This window comes from Ciconia boyciana, chromosome 9, assembly GCF_034638445.1.
Source record: "Ciconia boyciana chromosome 9, ASM3463844v1, whole genome shotgun sequence".
Taxonomy (NCBI): domain Eukaryota; kingdom Metazoa; phylum Chordata; class Aves; order Ciconiiformes; family Ciconiidae; genus Ciconia; species Ciconia boyciana.
Genome location: NC_132942.1, coordinates 7,176,223 through 7,203,430, shown reverse-complemented (window position 1 = coordinate 7,203,430; position 27,208 = coordinate 7,176,223). Strand labels below are relative to the sequence as shown.

Below are 27,208 nucleotides of genomic sequence, written 5' to 3'. Positions count from 1 at the left end.
CCACCAGCATCACCGCAGCATTTCCCCACATCCCAGCCTGATTCATCTCATTATTCGCGACCTTTCTCGCCGTGAGTCACCAGCATGCTGTTTCAGCCCCAAGACTCCTGCCACACACCAGAGCCCGGCACAAGGCTGGTGGGGGGGAGCGATGCTGGTCACCCGAGTGGGAGGAAAGCAGCCCTCACCGCCGTCAGAAAGTCCCTGGGGATCCTTCCCGCTCGCCGACAGTTGCTGCTGCTATTGCAGCCAGATTCGGGTTTGCAACCCCGGAGTGTGGGGCCAGGCTGGCAGTGTGCCTCCCAGGGCGGCAGCCACCGGGCTCAAAGGCTGGGCAAGAACCCCAGGAACCTCGAGCCAAGGCGGTGCAGGTCAGCACGGGGAGGGTTTCTGGAGAGGCTGCAAAGTATCTCAGATACTCCACACGGGCACCCGGACACCATCCGTAGCGTGGACAGAGCCGCAAGACACGGTCATGTGTAGAATAAAGTCCATTTATTTCGTAGCAAGGGGCAACGTAAGAGCTTACATGGTCCCTTGCCACTGCCTGGGCACGAACCTCTCTGCTCCTCCCGCTTTGCCTGCCCAGGCAAGGGGTGCACAGACCCCCCCAGTGGGGCCAGTGCGCCAGGAGAGCGGTGGGAGTCCTCGCTATCGGCAGGAGCACCAAGTGCACCCGGCATGCAGGCCAGCAGGCTGGCAGGAGCTGCCCACACTCCTCTGCCCCGCGAGACCCAGAGGAACCGAGCACCCCATAGGGTTTTCCTACAGTTTCAGCAGATATCTGATAGAGGAGAAGCTGGTGCCAGCTGCATGTCTGCTGTGCAGCCAGGGTTTTCGTGCTGGGACACAAGCCTGGTGTCACTGATGCTTTTAGACGAGTCTCCAAATGCACAACCAGAAGCCACATCCATCTTTGACCCTTCTTTCCCAACCACCCCAACAGTTGGGACTCCAAAGAAGAAATAACTTTGCCGGGCATTTCCACTCCTTGCTGCTTGCCTGGGAGGAGATGGGGTCACCAGCAAAGGCGAGACCAGCCTGCCTGCCTCATGGGAGCGCGTCGTTTCTAGCTGGACACGTCTGCAAAGTCACACATCTCCCTGCTGGTGCCCAGGCCGCCATCTCCCCGACGGTCCCCATGAGCTCGGTGGGTAAATAGGAGGCAGTGGGTTCACTCGGCAAGAGCCAGGTACAGTGGCAGGCGTCTGGGTGCTGACCCTCCCCGGCTCCTGCCCATCTCTCCCCAGCTCTCAGGGTGCCTCATCGAGCTCTGCAGAGTCTCCAGCACAGGGCCCCATGGCTGTGGCCCCTTGCCTGGCAAGCTGGCTGTCCCTCGTCACCTCCGCCACAGCCTCACACGATGCCATTGCGCGTGGGGTGAGTCCGTACCCGGTAGATGATGACGGCAGTGGCCGGACAGAGCACCAAGGCCGTCATGATGAGGATGGTGGCCAGGATGATCAAGACGATGACCCAGATGTCCAGGATGTGCTTGGGGAGGGCAGCAGGACCTGCAGGGTCAGGGAGGTCCATCCTGCAAGGGAGAGGCAGAGGGGTGATGGGGCAGCCCCCTCCGTCCCTCCCATAGCCAGAAACCCCCCCATCGCTCTGAGCACCCCACTGCTCTCTCCAGGGAGACCCCTGCAGCCACATCCAGCCATGGCCTCAGGCTCCTTCGAGAGCAAAGGACTTTGGTAAAAGCTCCTTCGAGAAGCTCCAGGATTTATAGCATGCTTTTGATGCAGCTGGATAAAAGCCCAGGGAAAAATTTCCCTGTTAATAGTTACCGCTGTTAAAGGAGCCGATAAAGCAAAGCCACAACCAGGCGTCCCGCTGGTCACTCACGAGTGGGTCACCGGGTGAGGAAACGGTGGGACCAGGGCAGCCGGAGCCCTCCTCGCTTCGGGGGAGCCTCGCACCCCTCCCCTCCTCCCCCCGGTGCCCCCTGCTGAGTCACGGAGTTAACGGCTTCATTAGCAGCAGGGCTCGGGGCTGAGGGGCCGGCACCGGGCACCGCTCCTCGCTGCCTTCCCCACCCCCCCCCTCCACGGGGCCCGCAGCTCTCCTCCGGGGCTCCGGCGGCCGGGCAGCCGACTGGCACGACCGACAGCAGCGGGCTGAGCCCCGCGTCCCGCCCGCAGCGGCCCCAGCAGCCCGGAGGGGGGACGACGAGGTCCCGCCGCGAGGGAGAGGCAGCGGCAGCAGCGGCAGCAGCGGCAGCAGGGGCGGCAGGGGCAGCAGGGGCGGCAGGGGCAGCAGCGGCAGCAGGGGCAGCGGCAGCAGGGGCAGCAGCGGCAGCAGGGGCAGCAGCAGCGGCAGGGGCAGCAGGGGCACGTGCAGCAGGGGCAGCAGAGGCAGCAGCGGCAGCAGGGGCGGCAGGGGCAGCAGGGGCAGCAGGGGCGGCAGGGGCAGCAGCGGCAGCAGCGGCAGCAGGGGCGGCAGGGGCGGCAGGGGCGGCAGGGGCGGCAGGGGCGGCAGGGGCAGCAGCAGGGGCACGTGCAGCAGGGGCAGCAGAGGCAGCAGGGGCACGGGCAGCAGGGGCAGCAGCAGCGGCACGGGCAGCAGGGGCAGCAGAGGCACGGGCAGCAGCAGCGGCAGGGGTAGCAGCAGCGGCAGGGGTAGCAGCAGCCCCCCGGCCCCCCCTACCTGCGGCGCTGCCCGGCTGGGCTCCGGCGAGCGGCGGCGGCGGCGGCAGGATCCCGGCCGGGGGAGGGAGCCTCCGCCTGGCCCCGCCCGGCCCGGCCCGGCCCGCGGGGGGCGGCAGGGGAGGGGGGACGGGAGGGAGCGGAGGGGAAGAGGAAGGGCAGCCAGGACCTTTTTTCTGCAGCGGGATAAAGCAAGAGCAGACTCCAGCTCATCCCCCCAGGACAGGGGATGGGGGCGGAGGGTTGCATGCTTTTCCTCCAGGACGGGGGTCCCACCGGGGGAGACCATCCGGAGCCAAACCCGAAGGTCTCGGGTGCCAGGCAGGCGCCGTGGGGACGTTTCACAGCGTAACAGCTTAATGAAGGGCTTTTCCCCTGCCCCGTTCCCCTCCTGCCTCACCAACAGCAGGGCTCACATGCACCCACTTGCCTCCGAGGCCCGGGGCAAGAGGGAAAAGCAAAAAGCGTCCATAAAACCCCAGCAGCGAGGCGCCAGCCAGCACTCCCCAGGGCTGGTTTACAGAAGCACGGGCAGAGAGCATCTCCGGGAGGCGGCAGACCTTGGCCTGCCGGCTGGGGACAGCATTTCTGCTGCCCAGTGGAATATTCCGCTCCGTTGGCGATGCTGAAGGGCAAACCCAGCAGCAGCTATTGCCGGCCGGCCCTGGGAAGCAGGGTGGGATGCTCTGATTTTCCTGCTGGGACACAAGCCCGGTGTCACCTGCAGTGGGACCCCAGGCACTGCACCCCTCAGCCCTGCCTTTCCTGGGGGAACCTCCTGGATTCCTGGTGGCAGAAACCACTACCATGTGCTCTCAGACATCCCTGGCCTCCGGGCACTTCCCGGGCACACAGCTCCCCGCTCCCCCGGGGACAGCACGTCCCAACAGCACGTCCCCCTCCAGCTGCTGCTGCCGGATAAAAAGCACGTGGGGGTTTTATCACGAGCGGTGGTGGATCCTCACGGGCAGGGTTTCCTCTGGAGCCACACGGGCAAGCGCTATGTGGGGACAGACGTATCAGGGAACAACGCGGCAGGCCAGGCCGTGACAGATGTTTAGGCGATGTGCGTAGGAGCAAACCAGAGGCGGTTTGCTGATGCAAACTCTGTCCTCTGGACACACAGCACAGCACAGCATCCAGAGACCTCCCCGCTTCCTCTGCAGATCCCAGCACACGGGGATGTCTGTCGTTGCTGTGCTGGTTTGTCAGCACCCCGTCCTAGCCACCCCACCTTTGGGGTATGAAGAAGTCTGGCACCTTGTGGGTTCCGAGGGGAATAACGAGGGCAGCGAAGCGAGCGTGCACGAAGGCTCAGGGAAAGGAAACAGAAAGAGCCCAGCAGAACGCGTTACCACAGCTCTGGGCCGTGCGGAGCAGCCAGGCTGGCGGCCCCGGCCCCGCTGCCCCAGCAGCTCCCCCTCCCAGCCCAGAGGAGCAGGCGGGCGAGCGTACAGCCTCGCAGGGGGACACGGGGGTGAGCCAGGGCCCCGCCGCGGGCAGAGCGGGGGCGCGGCCGCTCTCCCTCCCCGCCGCGGGCAAGGCGCGGCTCTGCGGCGGCCCGGGGGAAGCCCTGCCGAGCGGGGGAAGCGCGGCCTCCGGCACCGCCGGGGCACGGACACGCTCCGGGCGGCGCCGGGAGCTCGGGCCCGCAGGTGACCGTGACCGCGGCCGCGGCGCGGCACGGGCGGGACGCGGGGCAGCCACCGCCCCCGCCCCCTGGGGGCACGTGGGCGGGGCGGCGCGGTGACGTCTGGCGGTGACGTCTGACGGCGGTGACGTCTGACGGCGGCGGCGCGGCGGCCGCCGTCCCCCTCCCAAGATGGCGTCGCTGCTGCAGTCGGAGCGGGTGCTGTACCTGGTGCGCGGCGAGAAGGAGATGCGGGCGCCGCTGTCGCAGCTGTACTTCTGCCGGTACTGCAGCGAGCTCCGCTCCCTGGAGTGCGTCTCGCACGAGGTAACGGTGGCCCGGCCGCGCCGCGCCCGCAGCCCGGGTGCGATGGGGCGGGACGTTGCTCTCTCTGCGCGCACCGATTGGGCGGCTCTCCTGCCGCTCGCTCGCCGTCTGCTAGGCTATTGGTTGGTGGCGCTGCTAAGGGGTGGGCACAGCGGTGCCTTCATGGAGCGGGGTGATTGGCAGTGGATGAAGGAAAGGGCGGTGCCTTGCGTTGGATTGGCTCTGCGCGATTGTCCGTCGGCGGAGTTCGGGCTGTGATTGGCTGAGGCGCCCGTACCAGGGGTGGGGGCTGCCGCGAGAGGCGGCTTCCCCTCATCGGGGATGTGCCCCCCTCCCCCCACGGGCCCCCACTCCACGGGGCCCGGCCGGGGCAGCAGGGACACCCCCCCCCCCCCCGCTCCTCCACGGGGCCCGGCCCGGGGGGACGAGGACCCCCTCCCACGCACACATGCCCACAGGGCCCGGCCGGGGCGGGGCAGGGAGACCCACCGACCCACACCCCTCCGTGGGGCCGGGCCTGGGGCGAAGACCGAGCAGGGCCGGGAGCTCCCGCACCGTTCCCGGGCGTGGGCTGGTGCTGTCTGACGGGGGGAGAGCTGCTCTCGGACGGCCCCCAGGGCTTGCCGGGATTTGCTGGATGAGGTGGCGTTTGCAGCGCTTGCTGTCGAAGTGACAAACCCACGCCTTCGGCGTGCTGAGGCCCGAGAGCATCGCCCTTGTTTTGAGAATGAAGTCGGGGCTGAGAGTCTTTGGTGTGAATTTATTTCCACCTGGACGAGCTTCCTCCTCACGTTGTACAGTGGGATTTCTGCTGCGGAGGGTTTGTTCTTTGTCCAGGAATGGCTGAAGCCTTAAGCTGTACGTCGTCATCGGGCTGGGGCGATAGTCTGCCGGTGCGTGGGGGCCTGCGAGGAGCACTGCTTTTGTGCAGAGCAGGACACGGGCAAGCCTTGATCCTGGGGCTGCTCGTGTGACTTCTCAGGTCGTCATAATAAAATTGGTAAAATTGGTTTTGTGGAAGTCTGGGTCAATTAAGACATTACGGTAGATTTGAAAAACCTTGAAAAAATGACCATGCAACCCTCAGAAGAGGTATCTCTTTATGAACGTCAAAGCCTCTGAAGAGCAGAAAATAGATTTGTCACCAGGCTGCATCTGTCGTGAATCCTCCATGACGTCATGAGTGCAGTCATTGTGCATTTCCATGTTTAACGATAAGTTTGGTTTTCTTCTTCAGGAAGGGGACCCCCTTCTTGCTCCTCTTCTTTTAATTAGCAAAATTAGTTTGTGACAACAGACAGATACAAAACGTTTTCTGAAATGCATGGATTTCTGACCAGTGTAAGTACAAGGGCAGAATAAATGTAGATATAAATGGAAAATAGCATGTTAAAACCTGCTGTTAAAGCTGGAAAGTTAAATTCTTGTGACCGCAAAATACGCAGTTGTCCTTTTTCCATTTACTAGGCGGAGTAGTTTAATCTATCCTGACTTAGGAAACCTTCTGACTTACATTATTAAAGATCAAAATTTGGCTGAGATGGGCTAAGGTTTCAGATACCAAAAAGATGTCTCAAGTCTTCATTGACTTCATCTGTCTGTTGTCAGACACAAAGCCTTGTTAAATTGTGCGGCAGAGTTTCAGGCTGCTGCCAGCATGCTGTCTAGACAAACACGTGCCAGGAAGTGTGATGTGACCGTCTTGTTCATCAGGTGGACTCTCACTACTGCCCCAGCTGCCTGGAAAACATGCCTTCAGCTGAAGCCAAGCTAAAAAAGAATAGGTAAGGTCACTTTGGCTTTTTTCATCAAGACTCACGATTTTAAACGGCTCCTTCCTTAATCAATACCTGATCACGTGCATCTGAAACTCTCTTCAAAAATAACATCGCTTCTTGTTACCTTTTAGTCTGTTTTGGGGAATAAGTGTCTTTCCATGAGGTATCGTGCTCTTCGTGTTCTAGTTTTTTTGATGACCTGCTCTCACAATACAAAGGGTTTTTTAGTATCACCCAGTATTGCTCACTGTCACCATTCTTATGTTGACTCTGAACCCCTCCTGTTTCTGTTGATGACTCTGTTGCCCCTTTTCCCTAATGCTGTTGCATAAGCTGAAAAGGTCTGTTGGTTTAATCTTGATCTGCTTGTTGAGAGCATTTTCCTCAGCCTGGGATCCTTGTCAGAACACTGTCTTATAGGCCTTCCTCTTTACAGGTGTGCTAACTGCTTTGACTGCCCCTGCTGCATGCACACCCTTTCCACCCGGGCCACGAGCATTCCCGCTCCACTCCCTGATGACCCGGCCAAGACTACCATGAAGAAAGCATATTACTTGGCCTGTGGATTTTGCCGCTGGACTTCCCGGGATGTGGGCATGGCAGATAAATCTGTCGGTAAGTGACAGTCAAAGACAGAAAACTGAGTAACAGCAGGAGCCCAGTATGTGTTTTGAAGGTAACAGATAATCAAATTAATTTCTGGCTGTACCATATACGTAATATCTGTCCAGGTTTTGAGTCACAGTTGAAAATTCACAGGAGAACAGTTTGTTGCTGAAGTATCATCTGAAGAGCTGAGATGAGTTAGTGCAACATGTGACCCACTTCCATGCTTGTGTTACCTGACTAATGAGAAAGCTGTCAAACGAGGGGCTTTTTTAGTTGGTGCGCTCTCCCCACAGTTGAGACCTTGTTTGTATACCTTCAGAGACTTTGAAGCCACTCTGTCTGACAGCATAAACATCTAATTTATTTTCTGTCACTTTTGTTTGCTTAGGCTTATTCCAGGGTTGCTAGTCAGTGTTTGTACTTGGTTTTTCTATTTATGACAGCACTGGAACAAAGCTTTCATCTATTTCTTGGTGCATAAGACATGCAGAAAATATCTGTCGGGCTCCAGAAATGGGGCTGAGTAGACCAAGCAGATCCTCTGACTTCCAGTGTTTATGTGACTGAAGGCTGGGAGCTGAAGATGCAGGGACATGGGCAGCCAGTAATAAGAGACTGTTCTTGTAAACTCGCGTACCTGCTGCTAAAGTGACTCCTAGATGCTGTCCTGAGTCTCTCTCAAACAGCAGTTGTTTAAAAACAGAGCATAAAAGCTGGTGAAGCTCCTTCAGCCCAAACCTGCCTGTGAAAAGCTTTCAGAGGCATATATTTGTGCAGGTGTAAACTTAAAGAATTGCAATGGTAAGTGTAGCAAAAATAGGGAATGTCGTATTTCATGAGTAAGACCGAGATAGATGGGTGTTAGATGTGATTTCTGTGTGGAGTCTGGAAATCTTCTCCTGAGGACTTTGTTTTTTCTCTTTCTCATGCAGCTAGTGGTGGTTGGCAGGAGCCGGAGAATCCTCACACACAGAGGGTGAGTGAGGGGGAAGGCCACGCTTAGGCTGAGATGCATCAGCTAGAAGGAGCTGTTAGAGACACCAGGCCCTCTCAATCACTTTTTCTGCATCTATATAATCCTTCAGATACCAGTTCCAGTTCCTAATCTCCACCTTGACTGAATTCAATGGAAGGAAGGCCTCCTAGAGGCTCTCCTGTTACTGCAGTATACAATCTCCTTTTCAGAAGAAACTCGGTTGAAAACATCATATCTAATAGTGTGGTTAAAACGACACCAATGAATGTGCTGCGTATGTATGTGAAAAAAGCTGTTTTCCGATCAAGAGTGTGTCTGGGATCTGGAAAACAGAGCTGCACCTTTACTGCCCTTCCCTGTCACCAGTTAGGGCTCTACGCTAAATGTGATCAGCTTTGTGGGGGGGGAAGGATGCCACTTGCTCCACTAATCCAAATTGCTCATTTTTGGCCACAGGACGTTAACTCTGTCCAGTCATGGAAGATGCATGAACAAAGTCTCAGTTGCCTAACTGCAAAGTGAGAATTGGACACTGCTCTCCGATAGATGTCATTCCCAAAGGAGGGTCAGTTTGTCACCTGCATTGTGGGTTAAGACATGTTAAGACGCACAGGCTTCTTTAACGTGTATCCTTCAAAATACAGCTAGTACTAGGAACAGAGTGAAACAAGTAGCAGGACCCCCAGCTTGTTCACAAGCAAATAGCAGCTGATCTGGCATTTGTTCCCCGTTCACTGGGTATCTCTTCCTTTTCATCCCTCCAGATTAACAAACTGGTTGAGTACTACCAGCAGTTGGCTCAGAAAGAGAAGATCGAGCGGGACCGGAAGAAGCTGGTGCGGCGCCGAAACTACATGCCCCTGGCCTTTTCGGTGAGCTGAGAGTACTGTGCTCTCAGAGCAGGAAAAGTAATGCACAACAACCTCAGCTTGGAAGATTAGATAGTTGGTAGCACAGTAGGGCTACTCAGCTTTTTTTTTATTGAGAACAACCTGAAGAAAATGTGCTGGGGCGCATGGGTTTCTTTGGGGACAAGTAGTTTTACACTCATTCTTGTGTATTACATTTCCTCTCTCTCTAATAGTCCTCTCTGATAATGCCAGAAGGGTTTATACTTGCCATGCAAAGGAATATGTTATCCAGCAGTGAAATGCAGTGCAACCGCAGTCACGATACCAGTGGTAGCTCTTTCTCAGGACAGTTGCATACCACAACTCAGTGACAGTTAGGTCAGGATTGTCTGGCACTTTTCTGCATGAAGTCTCAACTGAAATTAACCTTAAGACTTGGTTGCGGCCTGAATGACTTGTTTATTGTAACTGGCAGGTAAATGCTTACTTTTGTTTAGCTGGGTGACTCTGCATATGCTTGCTACTTCTCAATGAACTGTGCTTGCTCTGTGCCCTTGCTTGTGTCTTATGGCTGCATTTTTTGTCTCCGTTGCTACCTGCTGCTATTTTGGGGGCTCTCCACAGCAACACACTATACACGTAGTGGTAAGTCTTTTCACAGTTTCTGCTGGTGTTAAAGCTCTCATGGTACCAACTGAAAGGCAGTAACAGATCCTACTCTTCACCTTGCCTCGGGGTCTCTGACTTGGATGTGCCTAGAACAAACGCACCTGAAGGCTAACTAGTTAGAGGGTAACATTTGTTACAAAAAAAATGTTTTTTTGTTAGCTTACGAACAGGGTGGTGTCTCTGGGTAAGTAACGCACACTTGAAAAGCAGTCCTTCACAAAGCTTGGCTGAGACGCAGCTATCTGTCTGCCTGAGGCAAATGCCACTAACATTAATCTTCTGATCCTTGAAAAATCACCAGGGTAGGCTGATGCTCAGATTTCTCATTTGGTGAGAATTCAGGTTTTCAGTCCTGCCCCGAAGGAAGATTTTTGCCTCCAAGCACCCTGTGTGCAGTTCAGCTGTAGAAAGCTGAGGAGTAGCTCAGCTATTCCTTCCAATTGGTGGTGCCTGGCAAGAGAGACCTGTAGGTAACAAGGCTTCTTGTAGGTTGAACCTTCCAGCTGCTTCTAGTAGTGCCTCAGAGCATTTCAGATGGATGCGTACCCATGTTGGCCCAGGTTTTTTGGCGGTTGAGCTCTCATTCTCCACTACTTGACATGCAGTTGCTCTGAAGAGAAGATCAAGGGACAAATGTGTCAGTAGTGCAGGCTGGTGATTTAAGGAAAGAGCAAAAGCTTTATAAGTGGTAGCCACATCTGTCTCTCCCCGTCTGCAGTGCAGTGGTAATTGTTTTCTCCTTACTAACAGTTTGAGCAGAAAAAAAATCTTGGGAAGCATTGAATACCTTTCCCTTTTTGCTTTCCTTTGCTTGTCTCCCTATGCTTGTCATGCAGCTCAAAGGATGAGTTTGCAGTAGGTCTTTTTGTCCTGGCAGGAAGCAGACCTGAAGCTAACAGTTCCTTTTTTCCTTATAGGACAAATATGGCTTGGGAACCAGGCTTCAACGCCAGAGGCCCGGAGCACCGATCAGTGCCCTTGCTGGACTCTCGTGAGTCTCAGGGTTGGGGTTACCTTTGTGGGAAGGACAGGAGGTGTAGGCAACCTCCTAGAGAACAGTAAAACAACTTCAGAAAGATGATGAACATATTAGGAGACAGCAGCGACAGGAGCTTTCTTCTTTGGAGCATTAGAGAGATGTCAAATCCTCGGGCATCTCTGTGCAGCAGCTCCAGATGTTTTGCTTTCTCCTAATAGAAACAAGTGACTGCTCACGTCCTTGTGCAGTTACTATTGTCTTGCAATCTCAGCTCTCGCTGCCTTCTGTGTTATAATGCAGTTACCGCTGTTGCTGTCTGTCAGAGCATGCGTGCCATATTTTATGACCAAGTTGTCCCTCACTTTGCTTCAGGCTGAAAGAAGGAGAGGACCAGAAGGAGATCAAGATTGAGCCAGCTGATGCAGTGGAAGAAGTGGAACCTCTTCCTGAGGATTACTACACGAGACCAATCAATCTGACAGAAGGTAGCACCTTAATATTCTGTCACTTCTTGCCCTTACATTTTATAACATGGGCAGTGCCTGGAAACTTGTCTGTGGGGTTCCTAATGGCCTGAGGTTTTAGTAATTTTTATGCTGGGATTGAAATGGTGGGAAATTTGTGACTTTTTAAATGGTAATTTTGAATGCAGCCTCAGCTTCATGTTGTACATGGAAAGTTCAGAGCCAAATACGTCAGGCCTCTTAACGGTTGTTTCATTTTCTTGCTGACCTTAATTTCTCTGCATGTGAAGTGTCAACTTTTGGGTGGAGAAAAGAGCTGACGTCCTTTTTCAAATAATAGCAGGAAATAAGGTTCCAACACCCCAGTAGCTGAGCTACTGGGGTGTTGGAACCTTAACTGACCTGTTAAGTAACAATTGCGCATTACTTTGACATCAGCTTGGAACAGCTTGCATACACTTGCCAGTTATTTAGCTGGCTCATGATTTCATCAGTAAATGTTGTAAATTGGTCAACGAAACTTGGGAGCGAATGGGATAAAACAGCAGGTACAAGAAGCGATGTGGACTTTCTGCTGAGGTGGCTCTAAGTAGGACAGATGTTCTTGGTAGCCCTGCAGGCCTACAAGGTCTGCCAATATTAATTCCTGAAAGGTGTATGGAAAGGGGTAGATCGTCTTGGTCTCCTTTTCTCATGAGACTGTCAGCATTGTGAGAGTATGATGCTGGTAAAGAAGACAACTTTCATGGTTCCCCACAGTGAGGGAAAGGCTGCCAGGTGGCTCACTGCCTGTTAGACACTGGGAACAGTGAGGAGCCTGTTTTTTTGGGAGAAGCCCATGGGAAGTTTGGCTGCTGGAGTTCCTTGCCTTGGGAACTATGTAGTCACTAATTCTATGCGTGAGTCTGAGTTATGCAAACTCCTTGCTGAGAAGCTGTATATTGTACTTGTGCAGCACCCAGCTGTGAGGGCAACAAAGCTATGAAAACTGATTTGCCTGTGGAGGGGAAAGAACTTACTTTCTAGATGATTACAAAATTCTGTTTCCACCCCAGCTGAGCTTTGAATAGAGATCAGGGTCCTTTGTTTCTCCTGGGCTGACATTGACGTTGCTCTAGTGTTACCGTGCCCGGTCAGGGCAGCCCTTTCTACAACTCTTACCTTCCATTCATTCACTGCTAGAAACAGGGATACTTGCCAGTGGCTTCTGAATTATTGGGTGCAGGTGAATTTAAGTTTCTTAGATTGTAGCATGTCTGCACACAGCACATGGCATACTTGCTCTTAGGCCAGTGCATGCATACAATCTAGCTCAAGTTTCAGTGCCTGAGCGAGACGTTAATTTGGTCTTGATTTCTGTTGTGCACCCAGTGACGACTCTGCGTCAGCGTCTGCTGCAGCCTGACTTCCAGCCGATCTGTGCTTCCCAGCTGTACCCACGTCATAAGCACCTCCTGATCAAACGCTCGCTGCGCTGTCGGGTAGGTAATTAAATATTTAAAAAATGCTTTTTCTAGGCTCACAGAACTGGGGATTGTGGGATATGGGCTGTGTGTTTCTTCTTAAAATAAACTGCTCAAATGCTTCTGGGTGTTGAAAGTTCCCAACCAAATTACTGGTAACAGCACTAGGAGACGAAGGAGACTGTTGCATCTCTGACGTGAATATTGTGAAAGGGAGACAATATTGTCAAAGATGCATTAAGATACAAAGGTGGTTTTGCGTAAGGGTCTGTGTGCTCTGCCTATCCAAGGAATCATAGAAGGCTGCCAGTACAGTCGGAATTTAAAAATTTCTGCTATTACTGAAGACAAAAATCAAGTCAGCAAACATTAGGGAGAGGCACTGTAGAATACTGAAGATGCCCTTAGAGTGAAGGCGGAAAGAGGTTATTTCAGAGAAGAAAAGCAGAGAGCTGGGAAGTGACAATTGGCAAGAATTACATCCAAGTTCTGCTGTTGGCGTACTACATGGTCTTTAAAAAGCTGCTTGCTTTCTTAGTGAAACTGGGATATTTATCTAGTTCCTAGAGTAGTAGAGCAATAATCTTTTAAGTATTTAAGATGCAGAATGCTTTGCAAATGCAGAATATTTTCTCAGAAATAAGTAATGTCAGGCTGAGCCTGTGTTCAAAGAGTAGTTTATGAGGAGATCAGTCTTGAGTTCCAGCTGTTTGTTTTTTTAATAGATTCTGAAGTGTAAGTCAAAGGGCTTGCAGGTATTTGTGCCTTCTTCCTGCTGCAGTCAGTGGGTGTCCAAGTGTTTTTAGGCCTGGTTCCAAATCTCATGTTTCTGAGATTGCACTGATAGTGCTGGATATGACATTTTTGGAGTATCAATAACTTGACACAGCTACGGCTACACGCATCCCGAGGTAGTTTTTATGTGCGCTGTGCTAGAGGCTGGTAATGCCGTGGCCAGTGGCACTGTGCTTGCAGCTCTGATTCTTTGGTGTGTGACTGGACGCTGTCTTTTGGTGCTGACTAAAATATCTTTGTGTCTAGCGATGTGAACATAACCTGAGCAAACCGGAATTCAATCCAACATCCATCAAATTCAAGATCCAGCTGGTTGCTGTGTAAGTAAGATATGGGTACTGGGGAGAACAATGCCTATCAATACGTAGTAAATGCCTTCTATTTTCCTTTCTTTTGTACTCTTGATTTGACCTCTTGTGTGGTTGTGTCATCTCTTAGGATGGTGTAATCACCTTTTTAAATATATTTAGCTTATCTGTAGTACGTTTGCTTCCTGATCTACTAAAAAGCTTGCTGAAGACTTTAGCAGTTTGAAAAAGGCACTGCATGCTGTGCCAGCCCTGCATGGTAGCAGGAGTCTGTAGGATTAGGTTTATATAGCAAAAGGGCACTTCGTTTTTCTTTTTAATGTAAGCTAAGCTCTAATAGCATTGAATGAGTTAGATGGATGTCTGTGAATACATTCCTCTACTTCAAGAGGTAGGTTATAAACAGCAACACAGTCCATCATGGTAATTTGCTTTGTTCTTCTTGTAGTAACTATATTCCTGAAGTGAGAATCATGTCTATTCCCAACCTGCGCTACATGAAGGTCAGTAGTTTTTTCTAGAAACGTCTTAGGGTGAGACAGAGCCGGGAGGTGTGGATGTGGGATCTTTTTGGAAGATGACATGGTGTGATGATTGTTCCCTGAGGGCTTCACTCACTCCATTTAGAGAGGGTGCAGGGTTTAAGGGAGTAGTCAGAATAACACTGCATGAACTCATCACTCTGCAGGAGTAGAGTACCATGCAGTGTGACATCTGGCATCACAAGCACACACCAATATCTGAAGAATAAAAGGTGTGGAGTTGAGATCTTGGCTAGATTCCAAAGATGTGTGTTTCTTATATTAAGAAAGAGTGCTGCATGGCATTGACACCTTTCTCATGGACGGGAGGTGTTCATTATCCATTGTTATCCGTGGATATGTGATGCAATTTTTGAAGGCGTTAATCAGTCACAGAAGATGGAGGTGCTAACAATAACAATGAATTTTAGAGTAATTGCTTCTTGAACTGTGATTCCTGAATCTCCCCAGGAGAGCCAAGTCCTTCTGACTCTGACCAATCCAGTGGAGAACATCACGCATGTCACACTGCTGGAGTGTGAGGAGGGAGACCCTGATAACATCAACAGCACTGCCAAGGTATGGTACCGTCCTGCTGTGTGAGCCCAGGCCTCTTCCAAGGCTTTCCATTACCATTTATCCTTCCACAGGTCACGCTTTTCATATGTCCTTCAGTCCCTGCTGACTGTGTTGCATTTTCCTCCTTGGAGCTTAAATGACTGTCACCGATGTAAACATCGGTTCATAAAGTATTTTGAAATTGTGTCTGTTGTATGAGATCCGGAACCCAAGGGAGAAATACACGACTTCACTGGTAGAGTGGTAACCAGCTGGTACCAGAGTGGAGGAAAGCCGAGGATGAATCACTTTTCTGTTAAACTGTAGTAAAGCAGCCCTCAGAAGGGGAGGGCTCTCTCCTGCTCACAGTGTAGGTGGTGATCAGTGCTGAAAGGCTTCTTCTCTTCGTGCTCTGTTTCAGGTGGCAGTTCCTCCCAAGGAACTTATTCTGGCTGGCAAAGATGCTGCGGCAGAATATGATGAGCTGGCAGAGCCTCAAGACTTCCAGGATGACCCTGAGTGAGTGTTGTCTGTCCTGTGGGGATCCTGTCCCTTAAAAACTTGGCACTTCAACCAAGTAACTCGCTCTCCTCTCTGTCTTCAGCATGTTTTGGGGTTTTTTTTCAGGTTTTCCTCGGGGTGGTGGTGGTGGTTTTTTGGGGGAGTCAGATATCAGCAATGCAAGTTATTCTGCTTGTGGTTTGGACTATTCAGGAGACATTTCTTCCCTTTGAGGCAAGGTGTGCTGTTACAGCAGTTGAGTTATAGGTGGTGGTACTAATTCTCTCCAGGAATACTCTGTGTAATCCTTTCCTTTGCAAGCAGGGGATTCACGGTAGCGGTGAGAACTACACAGTAGGGTGTGTGACAGAATTGCCCCCAGCCTTCAAAATGGAATACGTTCTGCAGCCTCTTACAGAGCAACTTGAGCTGTATATTATGGCCCTTCCCCGCTGCACAGCAGGGTACAGAACTCCCATGGCCAAAGCAGGCATGTTCTGTCTGATGGATGTGCCAGCAGCTGTCAGCATAAAGGGGGTGCCCACGTTCTGATCGGGAGGCAGGAGGGGCTGTGGCCCCCCTGCAAGAAGAGCAGCGGGGAGTAAGCTACAAAGCAGGGCAGCTGTTCTAGCAGGGCATATTCAGCCCATGGGCCATAAACTGAGCATCTCTCAGGTGGTGTCTGAATAAATCTCTCGGAACAATTGTTTGAGAACTTGGCTGACCCAGTGTTCTTTTGTTTTCTGCCTTGCAGCGTTATTGCCTTCAGAAAAGCCAATAAGGTAGGAGTTTTCATCAAGGTCACCCCACAGAAAGAAGAGGGCGAAGTGACCGTGAGTTTCAAGATGAAGCACGAGTTTAAAAACCTCACTGGTCTAATCCGGCCCAGCGAGGAAGGCGATCATACCTCTGGGGTCGTCTGGCTCACCCATCACGTGGAGCTCAGCCTCGGTCCAGTGCTCCCATAAACGCTCCCAACGCTTGCGCCCCGACGGCTGGTCGCAGGATGGACTGTTACAGTGAAGAAAGCACCTGGTGAAGCGTTCTGTGAGAGCTCCTTTGTGATGTGTGGGTGTGTGCCACGGGCCCCAGCCAGCCTGCAAGGAGGTGGCTGAGGGTGCCGTGGTTTGGGATGGTTTGTTCTCTCTCCTCTTGTCGTAGTGCCCACTAACTACCGCTCTGCTTCCCCACACCGCCACAGGCTAGTTTAACTTGCAGCACGTGTTTCAGCAGAGAGAAGGATCTCGCTTTCTCCAGATTTGCACTACACCTGGCCGAATTTGGTTTCATCAACCGAAAAGAACCCATATGGTTCTTTCTTCGTGTCAGCCCACAAACCTGATGTTACATACTCAATAGTGAACAAATTCTTTTTCGCACAGAGCTATGCCCCTCCCGAACAAACGTTTTAAGAGATGGCCGTGTCTGCTGCGTTATTGGCAAGTTATTGGCAGCAGCATGATGCTTTATTTTGGTTTTCTGCTTCCTCGTAGGAGACCTCAGCTGTGGGGGATTGGGACATCCAACCCTACCACTCTGGCATATGTAGTTTGCTTAGCCAAGGTGATAGATCTGTTTTCACAAAGGAAACGATCAGTTTGCCTTTAAACTCAAAACGTAGTGTACTGTAGTGTTCCTGGATTTGACTGGCAACCAAGCCCGCTGTCAGCCTGCTGTGTCACAGGTGGATGTGGTAGCACGATGCGCTACGAGCTGGGAATTCAGGTTCTGGTACAGCTCTTTACTGAGGCAGGGATGCTCCAGAGAGGCCGCCTGGCAGTCTTCAGATCAATTAATGTGTGTTAATAGGGGTAACGATCAGAGTATGAAACTGGGAGAGTTAAGATTAGATCTGGTATACATAAAACTACAGTGGCTGTTTGAGTTCATACTCTGACTTTTTCCAGTTAGGGTGGGTGGGAGGGAGGTATAAAGGTGGAAAGACAGTTACACGTTAACTAGCGTACGCTGTACCATGAGGTAATTTATCTGGGGTGTAATTTGGTCATAGTCCAAGCTAAACTCAGTAATGAAGAGCAGTGTATCCAGGATACTGAATTACTAGTAATTGCATCGCTTAGCGCAAGCGGGTGAGATCGCTTTTCCTGCAGAGCACTCCCAGTTCAGACATTGACCTTCGTTAAACATTTCTGATGGGCTTTGATGCGCTGCCGTGCTGGGAAAGGCTTGAATGCCAGCCAGCCACGGCTGTGTTGCTCGAGACACTTGTGCCATGGTTCTTCCAGCCTGGAGCTGCAAATCCCCTGGGCAGGAGGGTGGGATGAGGCCGCCTGCTCTCCGGGGGAGGTGGTGGTGTAGCACCCGAAAACATCTCCCTTAGCGCGAGAAACCTGCCTTGGTGTGCCCGGGGGGACGCACGCCTTACAGCCTAGATCCTGCAGCGGGTCTCAAAGCGGCGAGGCATAACGTTTACAACTTTGTGTAGGTTACACACGGATGTACGGCATGAGTTTAAGACTTGTACTTCGTAGCTAATGTCTACTGCTAGCGCCTGCTGCCGCTTTACCTGTCCAGATAACAAAGCACTTCACCTGTGGCCGTGACTTCTCCTCTTCAGTAGCCGAAATAGCTGCTACACTTGCGACACTAATATGGACAAGAGCCTTCCAGGGACGAGCTGGCGGCTGGCCGAGGCCTCGAGCAGCCGCCCGGGGTCCCGCTGGGGCTGGGGGCTGCTGTCCCCCCACCGCTGGGCCGGTGTGTGCTTGTGAACGCTCGGTCCCTCACCGAAAACAAAAAGGTGCGTTGATTTATGGTATTCTGAGCGGTCTAATTAGCTCGGTGAGCTTTTCCCCTCCCCGTAGGTGCTTGTAGGCGATAGGAAAGGTGTCGGCCTGTCCCTGCCCCTGCCCCTGCTCCCCGGAGCACTCGCCCCTCGTCTCGCTCCTTCCCGACAGGCGACTGTCGCCTTACTGCTTGACGTCGTGTAGTGACCTTCAATAAAGCAAACGTGGCTCTCGGATTCTGTGCGCTGGTTCTTACGCTGCGGTGCATTAGAAAATAATACTTTTTTTTTTTTTTTTAAAAAGCTAAGCACCCGCCCCCCCCCCCCCCGCTCCCAATGGTCGGTCCCCCGTGTCCCCCCCCGTTCCCGCTGTTTTCGCCTGTCCCGCCTATTCCCGCCCCTTTATCTGAGCTCTATGCTTCGCCGTGCCTAGAGCGCCCTCCGTCCCCGCGACGCGCTGCTGACCTCACCGCCTCGCCTCGCTCTTCCGCTCCTCGGCACGTCGCTAGCGGAAGTGGCGTCACTTCCGGCTCCCGCCGCCTGCCGGGATCGAGGCGGAGCGGCGCGGGGGCTTCCGGCGGCTGAGGGGAGCGGAGCGGGGGCCCCGCCGCCATGTCGACATCGCTGGGCTCCAACACCTACAACCGGCAGAACTGGGAGGACGCGGTGAGCCGGCGGGGCGGGGCCCTCCGCTGCCGGGAGGGGGCGGGCGGGTGGGGGGGGGGGCAAGGCCGTAGGGCGAGGGGTGCGCGGTGAGGCGGCCTTCGGGGCTGGGCGGCGGGCAGCGCGGGGGCCTGCCCGGGGGAGCTGCGTCCCTGCGGTCCCCCCGTCCGGGAAGGGGCTGCCGCGGTCACCCAGGCCCTCCTTCCGGGCAGTGCGGGCTGGAAAGGGGAGCGTGCTGCTCTGCGCTGACCCCCCCCGCCTCCCTGCCGGGATTTGGGGTGGCTGGCAGCTGGGGAGGTCTCATGGCAGCTGGGGGGGCTGAGCTGGGCGCGCCGGGTGCCCGCGGCCGCGTTCGTGAGAGCTGAGGCCTTTCCCGGGTGGGCACACTGCAGAGAGTAGATGCAGAGGGATGTCGGGGGGGTGGCGTCATCCGCTGCAGTCAGGTCGCTGAACAGCTAAGATCTCCAGAATATGCTTTCCTTTGCTTTGTTCTAGGTTTTACGTCAAACTGGAATAGCTAGCAGGCCGTGGTTCTTTCATAATATGGGCCTTGGGTCATGGCTTGCAGTTCTCCCAGTGACTCTTTTTGAATGAGTGTTTTTGCGTCTTTCAGACGGTCTGATTAGTATAACTCGGTAGTGTTAGTTCAGAGTGTGATTTGAATGCTGTTGTGGTGAGAGAGTTTGTTGCAAATTCCTGATTTTCTTTCTCCGTCCTCAACTCAGGACTTCCCTATTCTGTGCCAGACATGTCTTGGAGAAAACCCGTATATCCGAATGGTATGTGCCTGTTTGATCGCGTGGTCCTTTCCTCTGTGTTGGCCCTGGAACTGCTGGGTTTTGGGGACTAAAATAAGCCTGGCTACAGGAGGAGATGCTGAGGTGCAGGTCCACTCCTAATTAGTCAGTTCTGCACAACAGGATTTGGTTCAGGCCATTGTTGGTATGTGATGTCATGGCGCTAGGTATGTGATTTAAGAATAAAGCAGTCAAAAAGGAGAGCAAGGTGATATAGTCCAATGTCTAGACTGCAGGAAACACTAGAAAACAAAGCTTTGGTACTGGTAAATCATGTGACATGGAGAACAGTGAAACAACTGCTGAAATATTAAATAGCTTAGCACAATTTCTAAAATGTGCAGGATGTGCGCCTGTGAAAATAAGTTAAAACTGTCTCACGAAGGCTGCCTGACGGTAATTTTAATCCTTGTTTGTTTACCTTGGTTTCCTCTGTGCAGGATGAGTCAGTCCATTTACGCTGCTTTTCTCTGTGCTCAGTCCGGTTGCGTATGACCTCCATCTACATTGTCTTTCCTTCACATTTCCATTCCACCCAGTTTGCTGAGAAAGATTACAATATTTTTGTGAAACATAACCCTACTGGCAGTGTATTTCAAAAACTGCTTATTTTCTTGTACTTCACGTAATGATGTCGTCTTTGCTTAAAAATAGTTACTAATGTTCCATTTCATTCTCGCCTTTCATTGGTACATGAGGTGGGGCTTATAATGCTGTGTTTTAATGAATGTTTCTAAAAAAAAATGAATTGAGAGTTTTTAAGGGGTTTTTTTTGTCCTGTTGACCTGCCAAGCTGTAAGCCCAAAACATAGGGGTGGGTGAGTCTAAATGCAGCACAATTAGGAAAAAACCGCTATGCTATTACATCAATAATATGTTTCATGTTTTATGTTGAATTAATGATATTTCTTATTTTATTTTATTGGTTTTGGTTATATTTCAGACCAAAGAAAAATACGGAAAAGAATGCAAGGTATGTGTTTTTTCCTTTGAAGAACAAACATCTACATTGGCGCACATCTAGGAATACTAAATTTTAATGTTAAAAAAATCTTGTCAGCTTCAGAAAATTGCTTATCTGGGCTAACAACTTAAAATGTTTATGTAACTGCATAAATTTTTAGGTCAGTCTGCTGTGCGCTTTGTTAGACAAAGTCAGTCTTAAAGCAGTAAAATTATTGAAGACTCTTCAGACAGACTTAGGCTTTGCTCATGTTTATCAGAATTAGATTTTACTAATATTGTTGTATTATATTTGAAGGTATGTTAGCATTTTAAATGATCTCATGTTTTCTCTTGCAAGTTTGTTATTACTTATAAGTGGTTCATAAATTTAGGTTTTGCTACGAATATGTTATTCGTGGCTAGGCTAGGTGGTGATTTGTGTTTGCTGTCTAAGAAATAAGCCACATTTATTTCTGAGAGAGCAAGAAATATCTAGTGTTGTCTTCACTGAGGGAAATTAAAGAGGTTTTTTGCCTCTTTTATCAATTGTCATCTGAGGCAGGGAGAAGGTATGTGTGAAATCTTGCTTCCTTTCCTCAAACCGTACAAGCAGCAGAAGCAGATGCATCATTCCTCTGGGTAAGATAGAGACCAGTAGTCATCTTCTGGACCAGAAGTCTCATAACCTCTCGCTGGGCTTGCTGCTATGCTGGTGACTGCTTTACAAATAATTGGCGATTTATCTCTACTAGCTCTGTACTGACATCTCCTGGAATGAAGGGGAATTTCTTTTGAGTAGATCTGTTTTCAGCATTCAGGTTACTGTAATAAATATATAAAAAAAAAAAAACAAAAACCCAAGAAAAAAACCTTCCTAAACTTTCTCCTGTCAACATAAGGCACCAAACAGAAACAAATATTTCTTGAGGTCTGAATCTTAGCACTAAGATTAAGAAGTTGTGTTTATGGTTTAAAGAGATTAGATGTGTTTGGACTGCAAGTTTCCGTGCAAGAACCAGAATGGTGACTTCATTGCTGTGTGATAGTGATACAAGTGTTGACTTTCTGTCTCTCAGATTTGTGCCAGGCCTTTCACAGTATTCCGCTGGTGCCCTGGTGTTCGTATGCGTTTCAAGAAAACAGAAGTATGCCAGACATGCAGCAAGCTGAAGAACGTCTGTCAAACCTGTCTGCTTGACCTGGAATATGGTATGTACCAAAAAATGTAAACTAAGAGAAGAAGCTAGTCTGCTTGCCTCTGAAATTAAAGTTGGTGAAATGTTTTTAAATGTGTGCATGTAATTGGCATGGCTGTCTCTGGACAGTCTTTGAGAAGAGCAAATCTTGGTGATCGCACCTCTTCTGAGGATCAGGGGCAGCGTGGTATACCTGAGCAGTATATGAGTTATCTCTGGCTAATGCAGGTTGCAGTAACTGTTTTTGCTCTTTCAGCTTGTGCTTCGTACGGATTTGTTGAGGTTGGTTTTGTTTCTTTGTTTCATTCTAGGTTTGCCTATTCAAGTCCGGGATGCAGGACTCTCCCTTAAGGATGAAATGCCGAAGTCTGATGTCAATAAAGAGTATTACACCCAGAACATGGAACGAGAGGTAAGAAAGTGTAGTTATAATCGTGCTGTCTGTGTGTGGTGTGTATAGGGGAGGAAAGGGGAGGAATTACCTAGCTTATCTTAAAATCGTTTGCTTGCTCTGATTTTGTGCATTCATTTTCAGTGGTGATATAGACATAATTATGTGCGTTTTCACTGCTGTTTAGATATCCAATTCTGATGGCACTAGACCAGTTGGTGCACTAGGAAAAGCTACTTCTACCAGTGACATGCTGCTGAAGCTGGCTCGGACCACTCCTTACTACAAACGTAATCGTCCTCACATCTGTTCCTTCTGGGTAAAAGGCGAATGCAAGAGAGGAGAAGAGTGTCCCTACAGGTACAAATACAGCTTAAACAATTATTCTGTTCACTGCGGTCAGATACAGCTCCCCTTAGGGTTCGAAGAACAGGAAATGCTGCAGTGGACAGGAGACGCAACAGTGTGATTGGGGTCAGTGCGAAACTTGCATTCAGTTGGCACGCAGCGACGGTGAATTAATCTTTGTTGTGGCAAGTTCGTTTGTGAGGAATTAGCTGCGTGGTCTTGTAGTGTTTTGCCAAAGCAATGACTGCAGCTCTTCTCTTGCATAGTTCATTTTTTCCCTTTGTGGCATCAGTCCCCTCAATCAGAGATCTTTGTGTTTGAACAAGAGGCCATTTGAAATCCAGCTCTTGTATTTTGTAGTGTTGGATGCTGAGCTGTCAGAAGTGCCATTCATTCAGAACTTGAGGCAGTCCTGGCTGCAGTTTAAGTTGTCGGGGCTTTTTGTTCCATTGTGGCGTGTTTATTTGAACAGGGTTAAGCATATAAGTGACCAGAGGCCTTTAGAAGGGAAGGTAGCAGTTATAGTCATTTTAATCTGATGCAGCTGTGACTGCTGTTATGAAATGCTTTGTTTTCTGAACCTTAGACATGAGAAACCTACAGATCCAGACGATCCTTTGGCTGATCAGAACATCAAAGATCGTTACTATGGAATTAATGATCCTGTGGCTGATAAACTTCTGAAACGAGCGTCAACCATGCCTCGTCTAGATCCCCCTGATGACAAGACTATTACTACACTGTATGTTGGAGGGCTTGGAGATACTATCACTGAATCAGATCTCAGGTGCGTTGGTGAATTTGTATTGTCCTTGCCTTTTTATTTGACACTTTGATTACTGCAAGTGAGGAAATCTCTCTTGCAAGGAAAAAAAAAAAATCTGGTTTTCAGTTTCCCTTAATGGGGAAATGGTTGGTGGGCAAGTGCAGAGGAGTGCCAGCTTGCTAGAGAACAGATAAACAGGCACATTTCAAATGCTTTGATTCAAATTTCTCTCTTTAAAGGTAAGTCATCCTTCTGAGCTGTTGGGGATACTGTGTTACACTTTGTAAAAAGTCCCATAGCCTCTCTCTTGGTAGCTGCTGAGAAAAGCTGCTGCAGAGTTTTTATTGCTCCATAATTGCACAGTGGGGCAAGCGTCTTGATTTCTAATGGTTAGTCTGAACTGGTGATGGAGAAAATAAAGGATCTGAGCATACCTATTTCAGCACACGATGAGATCCTGTGTACCCAGCAGCTAGGAGGAGTTGGGGTTTCATAATCATTTTTTTTCCCCCACAGAAATCACTTCTACCAGTTTGGGGAGATTCGGACGATAACTGTAGTGCAAAGGCAACAGTGTGCTTTTATCCAGTTTGCCACCCGGCAAGCTGCGGAAGTGGCTGCTGAGAAATCCTTCAACAAACTCATTGTCAATGGTCGCAGGCTCAATGTCAAATGGGGAAGGTGAGTGCGGGAGGAGGAAGCCTTGTGGATACTGCCACAAGATTCTTCATGCAGTTTATGCAGTCTTGATGAGCAGGATTGCATATTAAGTTGGAGTAGATACTGATTTGTTAAATAGTTGGGGTCCTCTTACAGTTTGGTTTTCTTTCAGCAGTGGGATCTGGGTTGGAGATTAGACAAAATGCACAAATTGTGTAAGGGATTTCCCGGTTGAGGGTTACGGATGAGTTTCTGTAGTTTTGCTTCTAATCCATCTCCTGTAAACACTGTTTGCACGCTTTGTACCAGCGGTGTCTGATGTTCTGTGAATTTTTCATCTTTGGCCTGAAGCAATGGATCTGGGTTAGATAATGTGAAACTATTGTGGTGTGAATATCTGCTTGTCCTGCTTTTTCTCATCCTTGTTCTCAAACTTTTGTCCGGTTTTTAGGTCCCAGGCAGCAAGAGGAAAAGAAAAGGACAAGGAGGGTACTACAGAATCCGGGATAAAGCTGGAGCCAGTTCCAGGACTTCCTGGAGGTAAGGGAGTTGTTTTCATCTCAAACACTTAATGCTGACCTGGTCCCATGAGAGAAGCTGGTGTTAAACCTCCGAGAGCAGTAACAGAGGTCAGGACGGTGGAGGCACTGGTGAGCCCAGAGCAGGCAGTTACAGTAGCTTTGCAGCAGAGCCAACTAGGATGGGAGGGGAGCTTTGTCTAGAAGCAAATTCTTGATGAAAAGGGAGTTCTTTGTGATGAGTGAAAAGTTAAAGCTCAATTAAAGATACTTAGGTCCGAGATACTGGCAACACATGATTTTCAAGGCTTGGTTAATGTTTTCCTAATGCACTGAGTGTTGTATGATGGAAAAAGCAAAGCTGGTTTCGGGTGAAGAAAGATGGTGACTCTTCTGGAGTTTCAGTGCAGTCCTGCTTCTCGCTCCAGTTCAGATGTGCAAGAGTAGCCGCAGTTTGCCCTTCCGGAAGAACTGATTGGCCTCCTCTCTGAAGGCAGATACCTCTGCATATCTTGACTGAGAGAATTGCCATAACCACCATGTACTTTTTTTCTGCAGCTCTCCCCCCTCCTCCAGCTGCAGAAGAGGAGGCTTCTGCAAATTACTTCAACCTACCTCCAAGTGGCCCTCCAGCTGTGGTTAACATTGCCTTGCCACCTCCTCCTGGCATTGCTCCGCCACCACCTCCAGGTACTTGTGTTTCCCCTTCAAGTGGGGGTGTCTAACTTGGTGTTAGACTATCTAGTCCTCCTTGCTCGGCTGCACTGTAGCACTGACGCATGCCCTGAGTTGATTTTCCTCATCCCTGATCATACAATGTAAACCGATGATCTAAAATGAGCTGTCAGCACAGTTTAATTAAACTGAGCCGCCTGTTGTGGTATGTATTCACTTGCAAATTCTCAGGCGTGTCGGAGATCCCTGTTACTGGTACTGAGACCTACTCGGAGCTTTTGCTGCCTGTGTAAATGCCACATTAACCTGAACTTCAGAGGGTAATTCTGCAGCTGGTTGAATGCCAAATGCTGTGTTTGGCTCTGTGTATATCTATCTGGAGACCCTCTTTTTATGGGATGTCAGATTCTTGTGGATGTGTTTGCTTTGCTCCACGGTTGAGTAGAAAGCATTTAGATTGGCATTACAGACACCTGTCCAGTCCCCCATTACCTGTGAGTAAGGATGTGTGGTGGGTAAGGATTGCCCCAGTTGTACTGGAAAGAGGGGAAGGAGTTTGAGGATTTGAAGAATCATGGGAGATGTGCACCTTTGTAAGGCACAGCTGTAAGCCAGTTGCTTTCTGTCAGTGGTTTCAAGCAGTAGGACTTCTGCATTGGTTGTTCGGTTGCTTTGTCTGAAGCTGCCAACTTTGTTTCTGCAGGTTTCGGACCACACATGTTCCACGCCATGGGGCCCCCGCCTCCCTTCATGAGAGCCCCGGGCCCCATTCACTACCCGTCTCAAGATCCCCAGAGGATGGGTGCCCACGCGGGAAAGCACAGCAGCCCCTAGCACGTCGTGCCACCCTCATCGTTTTAAGTAAATGCTATTTTCTAGTTACCATGGTAGCGCCATATGTTGAGCTGTGGGTGAGCTAGAGAAGCCTTATTTCCCTGCTTGCAGACACTGGGCAAGCTGAGCTCCGTGTCTCCGCTAGCTAATTGGATCGTCGATACATCCCAGATCTTTCATTTAGTGTTGGGGGGGTGGGGGGGCAGACAGAAGGGCTGTCGGGGGTCTGTGGATCAGGTGTACCAGAATTACAGTGCTATCCATGTATCCCGTTTGCACACTTTTGAAATAAACTTCTGGAAAAACAAAACCAAACCCTTTTAAGCCCATTTGAATATCCTCAGTCTGAACACTATGGACTATTTAAATGTTACCAGAGACTCTTCTCTGTCAGGTAACTAATGACTTACTATTTTAATGAGGTATTAAACCAGGACTGAATAAGAGCTGAAAAGTAAGCTTATCAGACATGCCAAAACCATGCTTTTTCATTCCTATTGCCACAGGATTTTCCTCCCTCCTTTTTCCTGACTTCTTGCTTAAAAAAAAAAAACAACCAAAACCTTTTTTGATGCTTCACTCCTAATCCTGTGTGTCCTGAGCAAGATAAGCATTGGGTCACATGAGCAGCCGCCGGGTTGTGCAGGCGTGACGTGGAGTGACAGGTTGGCAGTTGCCTGCTTTGGCCCGGTGAAGGCCCCCTCGGTGGCCCCCAGAGGCTGGGCTTGTGTTGCCGACAGCTGCAGGGGGAGGACGCGGTGCAGCTGCAAGCTTGTCCTGGGTATATTGGGAGCATGATTAGGGCTTTTGAGGCCTGTGGATAGAGTCTCCTCTTAAACTGTGAGATGGATCCCACTTCATGCTGCTTTTAAGGACAAAGACAGGAAACTTTTCTTTCTGTGCTCCAGGTAGAGTGTTTGTCCAGGACCAGCTGTGTCCTGCATGGAGCCTGCCATTGAATGAGATGTAAGTACACGTGGCTGGAGGATTTTAAGTTTATCTGTATGTCAGCTGCTTTCACGTAATGGATCTGTGGACATCTTTTTGTAAAGCAAAACATGATGGGACCTGTTCTGAAGCCTCATTTGCTTGTTTTTAAAAAAATACATTAAAATATTTGAATTTTTCAACACTTTGCTTAGACCCTGGTTCCTAGAGCACAGCGTCTGAGGACTTTGATTTTTATTTGGCTGCTACCAACGCCAGGATGCAGAATGGGTAATGACAGCGGGTCCACTTCTAGTTCCACATGCTGTCCTGTACTGTGCCACGGGGTCCCACTGATGCTGCCACCAAAGGCACATGTGATGCTGCCAGCCCTGCCAGGCTGTTGGAGGTGGCATTGCCCACGTGGCACCAGGGGCACGGCTGGCTGGCAGGGTGGCTTTCGCTGGAGAAAGAGCTGGGGTTTGGGTGCAGGTAATTAGTTTAGTTTTCACCGGGTGAGAGCCATCCCAGGGCAGTGTTGGAGGACGGGCAGGGGTGGACCGGGGAGGTGGTGGATCGGGGAGGGCTGTGGCGTTTGCCACTGCTCTGGCTCCGAGCCTCTGCAGTCGGGGCCCATGAGCGCTGTGCAGACAGATCTCGAATGC

General features: G+C 50.6%; 3 protein-coding genes across 8 annotated transcripts; 2 read left to right on the top strand and 1 right to left on the bottom strand.

The window, feature by feature from the left end:
- On the bottom strand, positions 1–4,662 carry SMIM3 (small integral membrane protein 3). 4 transcript variants are annotated; one of them, XM_072872095.1, is made up of 3 exons: positions 4,507–4,644; positions 2,650–3,961; positions 5–1,537 (listed from the first exon to the last, which is right to left on the bottom strand). In XM_072872095.1, exons 2-3 carry the CDS (start codon positions 2,895–2,897, stop codon positions 1,357–1,359), a joined length of 429 nt encoding a protein of 142 aa, XP_072728196.1. In that variant the 5' UTR covers positions 2,898–3,961; positions 4,507–4,644; the 3' UTR covers positions 5–1,356. The 4 variants fall into 4 exon arrangements, with proteins under 4 accessions (XP_072728198.1, XP_072728199.1, XP_072728197.1 ...); XM_072872097.1 differs by lacking the exon at positions 2,650–3,961 and having other exon boundaries at positions 1–1,537; positions 4,507–4,662; XM_072872098.1 differs by lacking the exons at positions 2,650–3,961; positions 4,507–4,644 and adding an exon at positions 1,849–2,236 and having other exon boundaries at positions 1–1,537.
- DCTN4 (dynactin subunit 4) lies at positions 4,406–18,060 on the top strand. Of its 3 annotated transcripts, none has more exons than XM_072872092.1 (13): positions 4,406–4,605; positions 6,319–6,389; positions 6,820–6,998; positions 7,925–7,968; positions 8,733–8,840; positions 10,406–10,479; positions 10,840–10,952; positions 12,303–12,412; positions 13,436–13,509; positions 13,946–14,000; positions 14,490–14,597; positions 14,998–15,095; positions 15,832–18,060. In XM_072872092.1, the coding sequence occupies exons 1-13, from the start codon at positions 4,471–4,473 to the stop codon at positions 16,043–16,045; spliced, it is 1,383 nt and encodes a 460-aa protein (XP_072728193.1). In that variant the 5' UTR covers positions 4,406–4,470; the 3' UTR covers positions 16,046–18,060. The 3 variants fall into 3 exon arrangements, with proteins under 3 accessions (XP_072728193.1, XP_072728195.1, XP_072728194.1); XM_072872094.1 differs by lacking the exon at positions 4,406–4,605 and adding an exon at positions 4,994–5,463; XM_072872093.1 differs by lacking the exon at positions 4,406–4,605 and adding an exon at positions 4,994–5,498.
- Positions 18,061–18,338: 278 nt separating this feature from the next.
- On the top strand, positions 18,339–26,742 carry RBM22 (RNA binding motif protein 22). Its single transcript, XM_072873255.1, has 12 exons — positions 18,339–18,489; positions 19,212–19,265; positions 20,227–20,256; positions 21,305–21,437; positions 21,736–21,836; positions 22,003–22,175; positions 22,750–22,950; positions 23,446–23,610; positions 24,041–24,129; positions 24,666–24,797; positions 25,486–25,643; positions 26,525–26,742. Exons 1-11 carry the CDS (start codon positions 18,436–18,438, stop codon positions 25,614–25,616), a joined length of 1,263 nt encoding a protein of 420 aa, XP_072729356.1. The 5' UTR covers positions 18,339–18,435; the 3' UTR covers positions 25,617–25,643; positions 26,525–26,742.
- The last annotated feature ends 466 nt before the right edge of the window (positions 26,743–27,208 follow it).